Here is a 14,687-nt window from a genome sequence, read left to right on the forward strand (position 1 = left end):
TTCTTGTTTTAATGCTGTCCTTACAAAGTTACTGCTTCGGAAGAGGTCTGCCTGATTAGTGTTTCCTCAGGTTAGCTTTTAAGCAATTGAATTGCAAGATCACATCATAGAATGACAGAAAGAGGGAATACGCTGAAATTAAAATCTTGAGATATTTTAGGGTGAAGCTCATAGCATGATGTTCTTTTTCCCATACATTTCAGAGCTCATTTTTAAAACAGATCTGTTTCAAAAACACATCTAGGACAAGAAAAAATATTTTTCTAAAATTGTGTCAGCCATTAAGCTACAGGTGATCCATCAGGCCCTTAAGGGGCCTGTTTTGTTTGAGACATTGCTTTTGCTATGGGAAAATAAGTATAAACCTGAGTGAACAAGGGGACTCCTACAACGTTTTAAGCTATGTGATTAAGCTCACTGATGCTTAATCAAGTGAGTTTAGGATGTTCTATTTCTTTAGCAGATTTGCCATCTGCATGTGCTGACAGAATGATTGTGGGAGAGAGTTCTGTGCCCTTTGGTGTAAGGCTTACGAGGGGACTGTGGTTCCACCTCTGCAGAAGCTGATTTCAGACTGAGTTGTCACTGCCACACTTTCTCATGGACCTTGTGCAATGAACTGGCACGTCAAGATGAATACCACCAAAAGTATGAGATGAGCTGTGGGATTTAGGTCAGATCCTGCAAGATACAAGACTGTACCCTTAGTTAAAATTGTCATTACAGGTGTCCCTGGGCAGTAAAACTGTGGAAGCCAGTATTGCCATGGCTGCCTGAACGAACAGTCTGGGACTGATACCTCCTTAGTCCAGCTGTTTACCAAAGGAGGAGTTCCACAATATCAATCTGTTTATTGACATACTTGGTGCCTTTACGTGCTTCCTCGAGTAGTTAAGACCCTCTTAGCTGTGTCAATTTTACTTAAAAATATGCCATCCTGATGTAGGATATGAGATGTTTGGTACTCCATGTAAGAAACATGAAGGGAATGATTGTCTGGAAGACCACAGCAAAGTGGGAACTTTTAAAACTGGTTCATGTCAGAACAGAGTATATATTCTGGAGCTGTGCCTAAAGCTACTGGCTCTGGGACAGTGAAGAGTCTAAAAGGCTCCCGCTTCTTGCTCCCTCTTTGCTCAGAGGTTAATTACTGGCAGTAACTGAGATAGCTTTTATAAAGGTAGCTCTGGAAAATCCCCATAAATAAATTCTCTCTCCCTTAAATACACAGTATTGGCGGATCAGATTCAGGTTGTTCGCAGCCATGCTGTGAAACCTGTCTATATTTAGACCCTTGAGTAGAGTCCAGAGAGGGAGGACAGTGAAGGGACTAAACCATCCAGCTAAAAGTGCTATATTTAAAATGTCAGCAGCAAGTTGTTTGAGGTCCATCTTTATAGGTATGTTTACTTTTGTACAGAGGAATAACTGCTCCCTTTGGAGTTACATTTCTGGCTTGTTTCCATTCATTTATATGCAAGAAGAGTAAACCTCTAGTCAACCACACTCCATAGAAGTCAGTAAGAAAGGCATAATTGTGGATTTTTTTCCCCCTGCACATTTGAAGACACACATAAAACCTGAAAATGACTTGGTAGTAGTTCTACTTCAGTTTTTCAAAATCATTAGCAATACAGAGTAATGCAGTCTGGCTAATATGTATGTAATGGTAAATAGATCTGGTTTTGAGGATGAGAAAAGTCATCAAACACTTCTGTGTACGGATGTTCATTTCCGATTATCTGAATAATAGTTGCAGGATTGATACATTCAGGAAAGCAAGACACAGAACTTGTCTCCTTTGTCCACCAAATAGAGCTTTTCCAGCCTTTCACAACTTCACATATGTTAATGAAAAACATTTTCTGAGAAATTGGCAGCTTCATGCTTTGTAGCTAATGCCAGCTTTTTTCATGGACCAGTTCAAGGCAGAGCAAAGGGAAAAATGCCTTGTTTTAGTGCATGAATTACTCTGACAAGCTTTCACATCGCCCCTCCTCTTATTAATATTCTTTTTGATGTGAGCTTGTAAAACAGAGGATTGGCTGTTAATCTCTGGGATCTCAAGGGCTTTTGGCAGTGGCCCATAACTGATGTGTTCAAATGGCTGTTGTCTGACTACTAATGATTAGACAGCAGTGTTATCTCCCAGCTAAATCAGTGTTGCTTATAAATCACACTTGATAAAGTGCAGTTTCATTTCTTCAAAGGTCTGTACATGTCTATATAGTTTGATACAACTGCCAGAGCCATTTCATGATTTCATGACAGCTTAGATTAGGCTTATTTTTATGAGCAAGATATTTGAATTTCTACCAAGCATTCAAAAATGTTTCTTTCTGTTTGTCTTTGTTTTGTTATGCAGTGGGTAGAATAGAAAGGATATGCACAGTTAGGGCAGATCATCCTAGAAGATGCAAATAACGGGAGAAAATATCACATGAAAAGCAGAATAGTTGGACTGGCAATTTATTTTGCTCTATTTGAACAGAAAGGGAGCTTTGTAGTATGTGTTGATCATGCTGGTACACTATAAAAATAGTCTATGACAGTGTAAGAAAAGACACAGGCAAACACAAGGCATTTCAACAATGGCGTCTGGGATTTTCTGGATGAAATGAGGTACTTTGCATGCCTCCCTTCTTTTTCAGCAGCATAAGAATGAAAAATCCTTACTAAAAGTCTTAAAATACAAACTTCTGTCTCTTTTTGCCCTCCTAGAAAGCAAGCTAATGAGGATCTTGAGGTACTAAGGCAAAATCAACTGGTAAAAATGTTGAGATAGGGACATGCAAAGAGAGATCTCAAGATGACCTGAATTCTGAGCCACTGAAAGGACAAGATTTGTCTGTCTGTTAGGTAACCTCTAATCAGATAACTTTGGTGCCGATAGTGTAGATGCTGTCATGAAAAAGAACTAAGGGAACACTAAATCTGGGTTTCTCTTCCCTGCCCAAACTGAATGGCCTCAGAATTGAGGCAAGTAGGTAAGCAAATTTTGAAAGTAATAATACTGTCTTCTTTAAATAAAACTAGGACACAATATCCTACACTTGGTAGTGTTTGTAGCTCATACTGTGAATATTTAAGGTCTAATGAATACAGAAGAAAACCTAACTGATATGCCTCCTACACCATATCAAAAAGCACAAGAAAGAGACTTCTGAGGCAATAATACAGGAATATATTTGTCAGAGAACCATATGTCTTGTCTAAAAAGCCTAAGGGCTTTTTAAATTAAAAAATTTAAGGTCTGTAGATAGAAATAAATATGGGGCCATTAAGTCAAATGGTCAATTTTTGGAACATGCTAAAAATGCAATACATAAGAATGTGGGCAGGCCCATTAAAGCTTTTGGTATACATAGGTCATCAAGGAACTTCAGTTCTGTTTTGGAGGATTACAGAAGGTCCTTCATAGCCTTTTGGAAGAGAAATGACTAATTTAGACAATTTTTCTTAACAAAAAATTATTGAATGCAGGAAGGAATCGCCTCAGTCGTAATGTGTGCAACTCCTCACTGGCTAAGTGAGTGGTCAGCAAATGGGTAAAAGGCAACAGTGGGCTGTTGACATGCAGAAAGTAAAAAAAAAGTACAAATAAGCCATTTCTCTCCTGAGTTTTGTTGCCACTTTATTATATATTGTGCTGGAGTCCTGGAAAAACTTACAATGTTTTATTAAATGTCTTCTGTATTCCAGAATGGCTGAAATGGCCACTCTTCCACCAGACTGTGGTTGCATCATCAAGTAACTGAAACCATCAGTGGAGAACTTCTGCTTTGGAGTCATAGGTCATTATTTGTTTGGACATTAGGAATGAAAATTTGCAGTGGAGCAATTAAATGATAATGCCATCAAGTTAACCATTATCTTCCTATATACAATTGAGAATGAGAAAATTTTCCTTGGTCTCTTGTAGTCTTGATTTGTCATGGACCAACCATTCTTCTTTTCTCAGGTTGGAAGTCTCTCATGTATTAGAAATAAACATAGGAAAACTGAGGAAAATATTTATTTATAATGCTATGAGACCTATTAAGCAAATACCGTGTCTATTTTCAGGCTCAGAACCCTGAAAGTTTGAGCGTAGCAGAAACTTTGGAATAAAAAGAAGTTATTGTCATTGTTAAAATGAAAAGCTTCTAAAAGCTCATATAACTTCATAAAGCAGTATCTAACCTTCAGCATCAAGTGGACATGCCTTGTTTTTTACCATATTCAGTTGCATGACAATGACAGATACTGGACATCATTATACAGTTTCTAACTAACCTCAGACAATACAGAGAAATTTCTTCCTTTACTGTTCAGAATAAATTCCTTTCTTGATTGTAGAATAGTGTACCTCTCTATACAGGATAGATATCCTGATTGAATTTTAGTACTTATTTCTTTTTGTATTAATGCAAATCTTAGTGGCTGACTGAAGAAAAGTTTGGAAGTGCAGACTGACCAGGAGAAATCAAGATTCAATGCAGTAAGGTGTTCTAGAGACAATTATCTCAACGAATGTGATTTACATAGGCTGAATGAGGAGAAATGTCTCTACAAGAAATGTGCAGGTGGTGATCTGGGCATCCTCCCAGAACTCTGCCAAGCATTAGAGTTGACATACAATTTTTCACAGACTCAGCCTTGGCAAAAGGCTATCATTGGCAGCTGTCAAATGCTAATCTCTCTCACAGTAAAATAGGTGAATGGCTTGGGAAATCCCGCTCATCTGAGCTAGAACAGGAGATCCAAGAGAGGATCCAAGAGAGGACAAGGAAGTTTCCTTGCCTGTTGTACAGCACTGTTATGCTGCATTAGACCAGACCCTGCTCAGAACTTTGACTTTTCATCATAGTCTTCATTAATACTGTTCTAAAAATAAAATACTAGCATTATCATGTCTGTGGAGGTGCTGCAAATCCATAATGTCACGTAGTCACCTAGAGTCTGAGGAGGTCTGGAGGTCACCATATGAAAAGAACATGCAACTGTCAAAAGATGAGTTTGCAGAGTTTGTGCTGGTTAATGTGGCTGATGCGAGTGACAGAGAATATCTTTGGTACAAGGAGGGCTATTCTTCCTTGTTCCCTGTATTGAAAGCTTAGTAGCAGAATAAGTTTTAAGTAGCTTGTTTTGTTTTGTTTTGGGTTTTTTTTTTTCACTTAATAGCAACTGTTCAGAATATTGAAATCATTCCAGATGTGAGTGATTTGCTGCTTTACTAGGAAAAAAAGTGACAGTTCTACTAATGTCTTTTTGCACTCTCCAACTACTCAGCTGATTGAAGTGAAGAAGTTAATTTTAAGAGTGGGAAATACTTGGAAACTGCAAGTAGATGCTACTGGTGTTACTCAGTTCAACTCAATTACACATCAGATTTCTTGCTTGCGGAACAATATTTGTAAAGCACAAATATTTTTTAAGAAAAAGATTATTCTCAAACCAAGGTTTCAAAGTGTGATATTTGGATGAAATTTAGGCAGTTTGAATCACCTTTGTAATTCTTTTATATTTAAGCTCTTGTGATTCTCAACTAAGTTCACCAAAAGAAGTAATTTTCTTAGTACCTCTGACCTTCCTGAGCTTTGAATGTAAAGTATGTAATAGATATGTCTGTCCTATGGCAGAAATTTCTTTCTACATCCATGTCTTACAGTATTTATTTTTTTCTGTGCTGTCCTTTATGGGACTGACCTTTTTTCCCCCCAACAGTTTGATGCAGAATATTTGAAGAGAACAAAATATCAGTTCTGTTAAGCATGATGTCACAATGCTTCTGAGTTGGCCTCTGATATGATTTACAGGCAAGAAATACTGAACTGAGATGCAAATGAGATCTTTGAGACAAAATGGAGATTCTTCACGTGGTAATTCCTGTTACATGGTAGACTATGAAGGAATAGCTTTTGGTTTTGAATATGTAAATTCTCTGGGGCAAGATCTGTAGCGTGAGGAGAGTTATCTGGAAGTGCAGACATGCTTCTGAACACACAGACATTTTTCTCATGTCACATTCTCCCGTATTTGTTCTCTTCCAAAGCAGTTAGGTTAATTTCATTAAAATGGCTTCTGATTTGTGATGATGTGCATGAGACTACAATGAGGTCTTCTGGAATCATGTTGCTTTAGAAAATTAAGATAGAGGCAAGTATACGTTATGTATAAACAAGCTTGTCTTCTTTTCACCTTAAAATCTAAAGAAAGCAATTTGTAGGATTCAAAACTTCCAGATAAGGCTGAATTCCTTTATTTCTGTTTTCTTTTCCAGACATAGTAATTCTGTGATGTATTAATTCATAACTCTAAAGAACTTGTCAATGTAATTTTCAAGGCTGGAAGTTTCTTAGTCCTTTCTGCATTTATGTTGCTGTCTTCTAGAGGGAGGATTTAGGTTTGCAAAGGGCCGGGCTTGGTTTTTTAGTTAGATCCTATAATAGGATTCAGATCTTCCTTTCATACTCTTTCTATTAGGGCAGACATTCCCACTGGGAGTGCTTACAGTAGATTTTTCTTTTTTTCACCATTTAAAAAGTAGTGGTTTCTGGGAAGAGCTTGTACTTAGCCTGAAGCCTGCTCCTCTGCCTTTCTCCTGGCTGTGTTGGTGGATGGATTAAATGGCTTTTTTGGCATGTACATTTCAAAATCACCTGGTGCATGACACTGCAATAGTGTATGACCCACTTTGGTCTTAGATAGGTAAACTATGTTATCATTGAGATATATCTTCAAAGACACACCTTCTTTAAATCAAGAAGGTGAGTTTTGATACACAGAACTTGATTCCAGCATGTAAAGTGCCTGAGTAACTGAATGGCAACTTTGCTTTTTAGAAAGTCTTGCCTCCTACTGATGAATGTTATGCAGTCACCAAAACACCAAAATAGACTTTTTTTTTTTTTTTTTTGTAAATATTCAGATAAAGGATTGCTCCAAGGAGCAGTGACTACATTGCCTGGCAGGCAGTCTTCATTTTCTGTGAGCTTTCTGCTACTAAGCATCATAGCTCCCTGATACGATCAAACACTTGGCAGTGGAAAACTGCCATGAATAACACTGCAGCTTTGTAGCCTTTGTCACCAATCAGCTCTCAAAAGCTCTTGGAATTAGGTGAAGAAAATATTGCTTGAATATTTTTATCTTTTTGTACTCCTTTGGTTGTGTGTCTAAAGAGAGCATCTATGTAAATAGCCTTCTTCAGATTCAGATTTTCAATCTCATATTGGAATCTCTTGTGCGATAAACAGCAAGGCTGCTGCTCAGTATGCGCCAACACCTGGGAATAATAACGAAAAAATAACAGTGAGAAACTGCAGAGCATCTGTTCTTGACATTAACTTTCCTCAGTTTGACAGACTGCCACCACCAGATGTTAATCTTATGTGCCTTTTTCTCCACTGGAGATGGCGGCCTTCCTGCCTCTCTTTGCCTCTAATAGCTTACCTCAGTGCCCTTTGGAGAATTCATGAAAACAATTGTGTCACCACAATGATCTCTAAGAACCACCACTTAACAGTGCTGTTATGATTATCAAACAAGATGGGTTAATTTTAAAACATGGAAATCTGGAGCAATGTTTAAGCTTTTTTTTTGTGGCTAAGGACATACTTGTGCAATGAACCTGTATCTCAGAGACAGTAAGTGTCCACTTATTTCTCAGCCAAAGGTTTAGTGTTTTAATTCACAGAGAAGCAGTCCCATTTAGTGCAGATGCCCCTATTTGGCCTTGTCCTGAGTGAATGTTTCTAGTGGAAAACATGAACATTTATTAGCAGGTCTAAATAAATCAGAACTGAGCACAAATATTTGTAACAAAGAACTTAATGGGATACACTGTCAGATCCATGCTTTCGTTAGCTCCCCCTCACTGTTTATAATAGTCAAAAATGGGAAACACATCTGTCAATTTAGCCTACATTAATTTAAAACATTGGCTAGTTTAGTATGACCACAGAAAACACTTAGGAATTTTCTTCCTCTGGTTTTGTGATAACTCTATTTTATGGAAGAATTATGTTGCATGTGTAGTAGGAGGTTTTGCACAGCTTTACAGAACACCATGTAAACTATCAAAGAGGCTATTCATCAGCATTTTTTGGGTTTATAATGGGATGTGGTTTAGCTTTTCCTAAGTGCTAGGCTCCATTTACCTACCAGCTACTGAGCCTAGTTCTCTTCTGGTTTGAAGTAAGGTATGTTAAGAACCCCTAAATGATGCGAGGGTATGCCCTGACCTGGTTCCACTGACAGAGCACCAGTACACAGCCAGTGCCAGAGAGCAGGGCTCCATGCCATCCAAACGTGTGATGCCTCCACTTGGCTTCAGGCAGCAGGAGCTGCAGAGCGCAGGATCAGTGTCTGCCCACGCACAGCATCCACAGTTGTGGTTTTGTGTGATGTGTGCTATTAGATACTGCAAGTAACAGCTGCTGCTGTGGGTCAGTTGATATTTGACTTTCCTGTGTGCATTCAAGTCTGCTCTGCAAAGCTTTCTGCCTGTGCTTTAACTCTGCAACTCTCTTGGCATAAAGAGAAGAATAAAGACATCATTGCTTGAGTGCATTGTTCTATGTCACAGGAACTCTGCTTTAACCAGTAGAATTTTGATGGTATTAGTAGGTTTTTACTCCTTAGGGACACTTCCAGTATTTATGTTTTGTTTTGGTTTTGGTGTTGTGGGGTTTTGTGGTTGGTTGTTTGTTTGTGGTTATAAAATTTTTTGGGTTTTTGTTGTTTTGTTCATTTGTTCTAGTTTTTTTTCGGTTTATTGGGTTTGTTTGTTTTTTTACTTACCTCTAACCTGAAGGTTTTATTCTCAATAAAAAGAATCCCCTCTAATGAGGAATACTTTGGAGAAGACTGTGGTTATAGGTCCTTCCCCTCTCCTGCTTAATTCTAATGTAGTTGAGGTCAGAACCTAGGCTGGTCATACAAAGATCATGCAAAATATTTTCACAAAGTTGAAAATATTGAAGTTGAGAATTATTTAGCATGCATAAGGCTTGCACACATGATTAAAAGCCTTGGTACTTAGTTTGCTTCTATGAATAATGCTAAAAAACCCAGAATCGTTACAAAGGCCAATGATAACAATTGTTACAATTTTAAAAAAATTCTTCCTAATTTGTCATTTTATGTTCTCATTACAAAAAGTGTCCATCTGATGAAGTGGGCTGATCTGTGATACATATGTAATACCTTTTAGTCTGTCCTTTTATTTGTATCCCCATTTTGCTTTACGAGCAGGAAAATTAACTTTGTTCTGTGTTAATATACATTTGAGCAAAACCTAGATGATGTACAGTGAGTCATTATGTCTTCTCTGTTGAGTCTTCCTATGAGGTCCAAAATTAAAAACAGCATGGTCATGAAGACATTTGGTCCTCTATTTCAATGCAGCTAAAAAGCAGCTACTTTTAAAAAATCATTAGGTTGAAGAGTGATTTCTTTGCATGATATCTGTGATCCAATGGGCCAAATGAACGTAACTTCCAGGGGGTTTAGCTAGTTGACTGGGCACTCTCATATCCTCATCTAGCTGTTTTTTATGGGACAAGGGACCTTAGAGCCAGAGTGAAATATTGAAAACCCTCAGCCAGATCTTCATATAGAGAATCTGCTCCTGAGTAGATTGGAAGTCGTATGGGAGAGATAACTTCTTCAGTTCATACGTTGATATTGTCTCTGTGAATTGTCTTGTGTTCAGACTGATTGTCTGGCAAGATGCATTCTTCTAAATACGCATTTTGGAAACCCTGAGAAATTAGATGGTTTGGCTTGATTCTTGTAAAAGTCTTCTCTGTTATTCCAAGTAGAAAGATCTAAATGTTATCTGTAATGTACTAGGTGGGTCATCCTAATGTGTTTTAAATTATCAGATGACAAGAGATTGCATTTGCTGCTATATGGATATTAGAATTGTTCCAACTACTAATTTCTCTATGAAAGAATACCATTTGTGTCTTTGTACCTGTCTTTATAATTTTTTTCTGTAAATAGAAAATGAAGTTCCCAGTTCACAAAATTAATTTCCATCCAGAAATCAGTCTCTGTCGGTGCCAAGAATAAAAGTTAACTTAATCCTTGTTTTAAAAATTTATTATTATTTCATACTAATAGTCTATGATGACAGGGAATAGTCTAGTAGAAACTTAGCAAGTTGCCTTGTTTAGCATGTATAATAGATATTTATGTACTTAATTTTTCATGTGCGGCATTTGGGCTAATGCCAAAAAATTTGAACTCATAAGACTAAAATTACCTGTGATACACCAAATCCCTACATAAAGAAGTGCAATCTTGGCAAAATGGACTTTCTATTACTTTTTTTAAAAGAAACATTTATGTATTTTATTTCATATCAGTTTATTTTATTTTTATTTTTTTATCTCTCACAGCACCATTATAGTAAGTTTGTCTGTTGTTTTCAGGTTGATCCCCTGTTTACAGTGCCTGCACCTCCACCTCCGATTTCCAGCAGTATCACACCTCAGATTCTGCCTTCCTACTTTTCCCCATCTTCATCCAATATTGCAGCACCAGTCGAGCAGCTTTTGGTACGGACACGGTCAGTGGGTGTAAATACTTGCGAGGTTGGAGTAGTAACAGAACCCGAATGCCTTGGACCCTGTGAGCCTGGGACCAGCGTGAACTTGGAAGGAATTGTGTGGCATGAAACTGAAGAAGGTAAATTGTTTTTTCCAATAGGTTTGTCTCTGAGATGTGTTGGCGATGTGTATGCTGTATCTGCCTAGGTGCTGGCTAAAGGCTGGGTAGTCTGTTGGGGCACCATTAATGCTATGGCAGTCACAGCTTTACAGTTCAGTTAGTGAGCTTTTGTTTTAAAAACAAATGGCAGGTCTTTTTATTATTTAAAGCAGCTGTGTTTTCCAAATGACCTACTGTGTAACCCTAGCTAATAATAGAATTGTTTCCTCTTGCTAAATTAAGAAAAGCATATGAAGAAATTACTAATAGAATAGCATAAATGTCCTATTTAAATGAACATCATGAGGGGGTGTTTATGTGATGGGAGTGGATATAAGAATAGTTTAGATGAAAACTTAGCTGAATATTTCAGCTGATAAGAAATGCCATGATTACATAATAATAGAGGCCCCAGAGACCCTGCAAAAATTCAGTTTGATGTGATTATTTTTGCTTTTTGGTTATCTAAAATATGCTTTAAGAGGAAAGCTTTCAGCTTTGAAGAAAAGCATTCCATGTGGTGAAGAAGTGCTATCAAAACCAGATTGATTTCTTTAATATCCTTTGAAGACATTTGTCCGAGTAGGAGTGCTGAAGAGCTTTGGGGAACACTAAACATTGATTTGCTATGATTTGCTATGATTTAGAGCAAAGTAAGTAGGAAGAGGATTATGATGTGATATGCAGATTTTTCCATTTTGGATTTCAAAAACTCATTATTAAAATTCCAGCTTTCTCCTGCTAAAAATACTGCATGTGTACACTAAACTTCTGCAATTTTTCATTTAATAATAGCAGATGTTTTCATTTATAGCTGTGTGAAAATCTTTCTTTTGAGGATTATTTAATTTTTAGTGATCTACCTCCCTCAACAGTGAAAACAAGATTGTTTACAAAATGATATAATGACAGAATACAGCGATGCAGCACTTCATGATAAATCCTGACATGCTTCAGACCGTATGCACAATGGCATTTTGTCCTTTGCAGTGATATATAAGACCTCACCAAAGTGCTCTACGCTGTCCTCTCAAAAATCAATAGAGAGAGTCAGATTTACTTGCTTTTATATGCTTTCATCCATCCATCTTTCTCTCTGTGTATGTCTACAGCAGATTCATAAGGTAGATTGATCCTTTTAGATTGTTTTTAAAGCACAGTATAAATTCTGGTTTAAAATATCCCTGCAGAGATGACTGCCCTTAGCAACTCCAATCTTTCTTGGCTGGCCTGTATTAACCAGAGTTGGAATGTGTGGGTGTTAACTGTGTTGACATGAAAGAGCAGTAGCTGTTAATAGTGTTATTCTTGCTGAATAAACTAAACTTCTGACCCCCACTGAATTTAAGAGGCCTTCCTTGCGAAAGGTTTGGCACTAGAAATGAAGTATTAAAAAAAGTGCATTCTGGTCAGGGTGACATTCCATTTACCAGTATCTCAGCACTCTAATGGTTTAAAAACTCTTGTTAGTTAATGGAAATGAACTCCCTTAGCCTTTTCCTAGTTTTGTCTGAAACAATTTTGTGAAACAACTCAATTCAGTAGTGACTGTTTGAGTGAAACTGTTATGAGTGTGTGTGTTTTCATAGCTTTACAGACACTCTTTGTGTACACTACAGCTATGAGTGACTACAAATATAGATAAAATGGGATTCAAAAATACTCTAGAAATATAGCTAGAGTGTAGATTAAGAGACTGAAGATAGTTGATGTGATATCATTTTGTGTGGTTTGTACCATGCTCTGTTTGAGTGTTTCAGACCCTGCTGACTGAAGAAAATAATACAAATTTGACTGTTTTATCCCAGAGTCCGCAATCAACACTGTATTAAGAAAAATGAGTTCCTAATGATGTTTTTTGCATTTTAATTAAGTTTTGATGTTTGGAGCACACATATAAGTATATATTTATGTGTTTTATGACATGTTTTTTGACAAGCATTTATGACAAGCTTTATGACATGTTCAGGAAAGCAGATGTATAAAAGCTTGCATGGGGCCATTTCTGACAAATTCTAGGAAACAGCATACAGATGGGTCTTCTTTTTACCTTTAATAGAAAAAAATATTATCTGATACTAATTTTCTCAAGTTCTGATTTTGACTTTAGGGCAGAGCACAGCCTTTCCTGAACTGATGTAAATCCACCTTTAACTTAACTTTAACCAAAGTCTTTGTAACTAGGCACATCTAAAACCGTCTGGACATTCATGATGACATACAAATTTTTTTGGTGATTTTTATGTGTTTCTTTAGTTTTCACTCCCTTTACTGCTTTCCAAAAGTAAATAAAAACACCCATGCAAACTGCCATTTCTCTGGCTGTCTATATATCTTATAGTTTCTTAACATAAAACAATTTGAACAAGCTAAGGAAGGTATGAAAATTTCTAATCCTGGCTTGTGTTTTGAGATATTTGAATTATTTTGAATCTAGTTTAGCCACTCTGTAAAATGAGTTATGATGTGATAAGGATAGGCTTGTAGGCTGGCTGCATACTCATAGGAACCAAGTGTGCTGCTGAGCAGCCTTTGTGTGCTGCACCAACTAGTTGTGGGAATGCAAATACAGAAAGGATGTGGTGAATCACAGTTATCACAACAAGAATAGTAGCTGAGTGGAGAAAGATAAAATCAAATAGTTTATGCAGAACTCATTATTAGCATAAATGTAAAACATACTTCATAAAAGAGAAGGTATATACTGAGAATTCCTGTTATGAAGCCATCTGAAGTAACCAGTTTTCTTTTATGTATGTTGAGCAAGTTGCTGCAATCTCTTGCATTTGTTCTTTGAGGTCAGAAAAAGGATAATGTTCAGGCTTATGAGTCATATTTTTAAGATAATCTCTTCAAGGGTAGGGGGCAAGGGAAGAAAGCAATCTTGATTTCAGACAAAATTCTGAAAGATCAAAAGGGGCATTGTTACAGCTCTTTTCATTACTTCCACACCACTTTATTTAGTTGACTTGATTTAATAAATCAGACAGACCATTTTTCCCAGCGTGTTTTAATCTTTAGAGGTGTAGAGGGCAGCTGGCATCTGAAGTCTGTGACATTTAATTACAGGGTGTGGTAACAAACCATAGGTGGTTACTCTTAAATGACTGAGTTTTCACATGGTTTTCACATGGGCATTTCTCAGTTGCTCCACTAAGCTGTGTAGTGTTTAATTGCTAGTATGTATGCCATAGGCATTGTCATCTGCATAACAGCCTTGTTTGGATATAACTTGATAATGTGTCCAAAATGGTGGTAATTGCTGTGAAACAGAGCACTGAAGGGACTGTCTGAGGCTATCCTGTGGGAGAGGAAAGAGAAATTATTACGTGGGCAAGTCAACCTGAAACTGGCACCTGATGTGGATATTTGACACCAGAAGCTATCTGCAGTAAAAGTCCTTCACGGAGAGCAGCTTGGTAGTGTTAACTGGAGTGTGTGTTTTGGTTTGTTTGATTATTCTGATGTTCTGGGAAACAGTTGCTAAAAATCTCTATTGCTATACTGAGAAAAAAAGTTTATCTTGAATCAGGTACTTGCTAAATTGTGTGATTATCTTCTGGGAAAACAATTTCTAAGTGAGCAATAATTGCTTCTTACTGCCTGGAGGAAATAAAAATGACCCAGAAAAAAAGGGAAACCACCAACCAACTTTCTAAATTGCTTAGAGCTCTCGTTTTTCTTCGGCTTCTCACACGCAGTCAGGTCACGTCCTGGTTTTAGTTCTGCATCTAGTAGTAGAGTCTGCCTTTAGGTGGGAACCAGTTGTTCTGATGATGTCTTTTTTTTACTGAAAACTGCGTAGGAGACAGCCCTTGCAGCCTTTGTGTGCAGAACAAGCTGTCTACATGTGGTGAGATTCTTCCTCTTTGTGCAGAAGAGGTGCAACCTGCTGTTGTACAGTAACAAATAATGGGGAAATGACTTGTGTTTTTTAATCAGTGTTAGCTTGTTGGTCTTTATGACCTGAGACTGGTTGCCAAATAGAA

The 14,687-nt window shown here is 37.3% G+C and overlaps 1 protein-coding gene across 5 annotated transcripts in view; it reads left to right on the plus strand.

Moving 5' to 3' along the window:
* The window catches only part of ZNF608 (zinc finger protein 608), an 86,300-nt gene that overhangs the window by 26,387 nt on the left and 45,226 nt on the right, over nt 1–14,687 (plus strand). For all 5 annotated transcript variants that reach the window (XM_030969169.1, XM_030969170.1, XM_030969171.1 and 2 more), the window contains exon 3: nt 10,422–10,677. In XM_030969169.1, the coding sequence (XP_030825029.1) occupies nt 10,422–10,677 (256 nt within the window). The remainder of the gene's footprint in view (nt 1–10,421; nt 10,678–14,687) is intronic.

This window comes from Camarhynchus parvulus, chromosome Z, assembly GCF_901933205.1.
Source record: "Camarhynchus parvulus chromosome Z, STF_HiC, whole genome shotgun sequence".
Taxonomy (NCBI): Eukaryota; Metazoa; Chordata; class Aves; order Passeriformes; family Thraupidae; genus Camarhynchus; species Camarhynchus parvulus.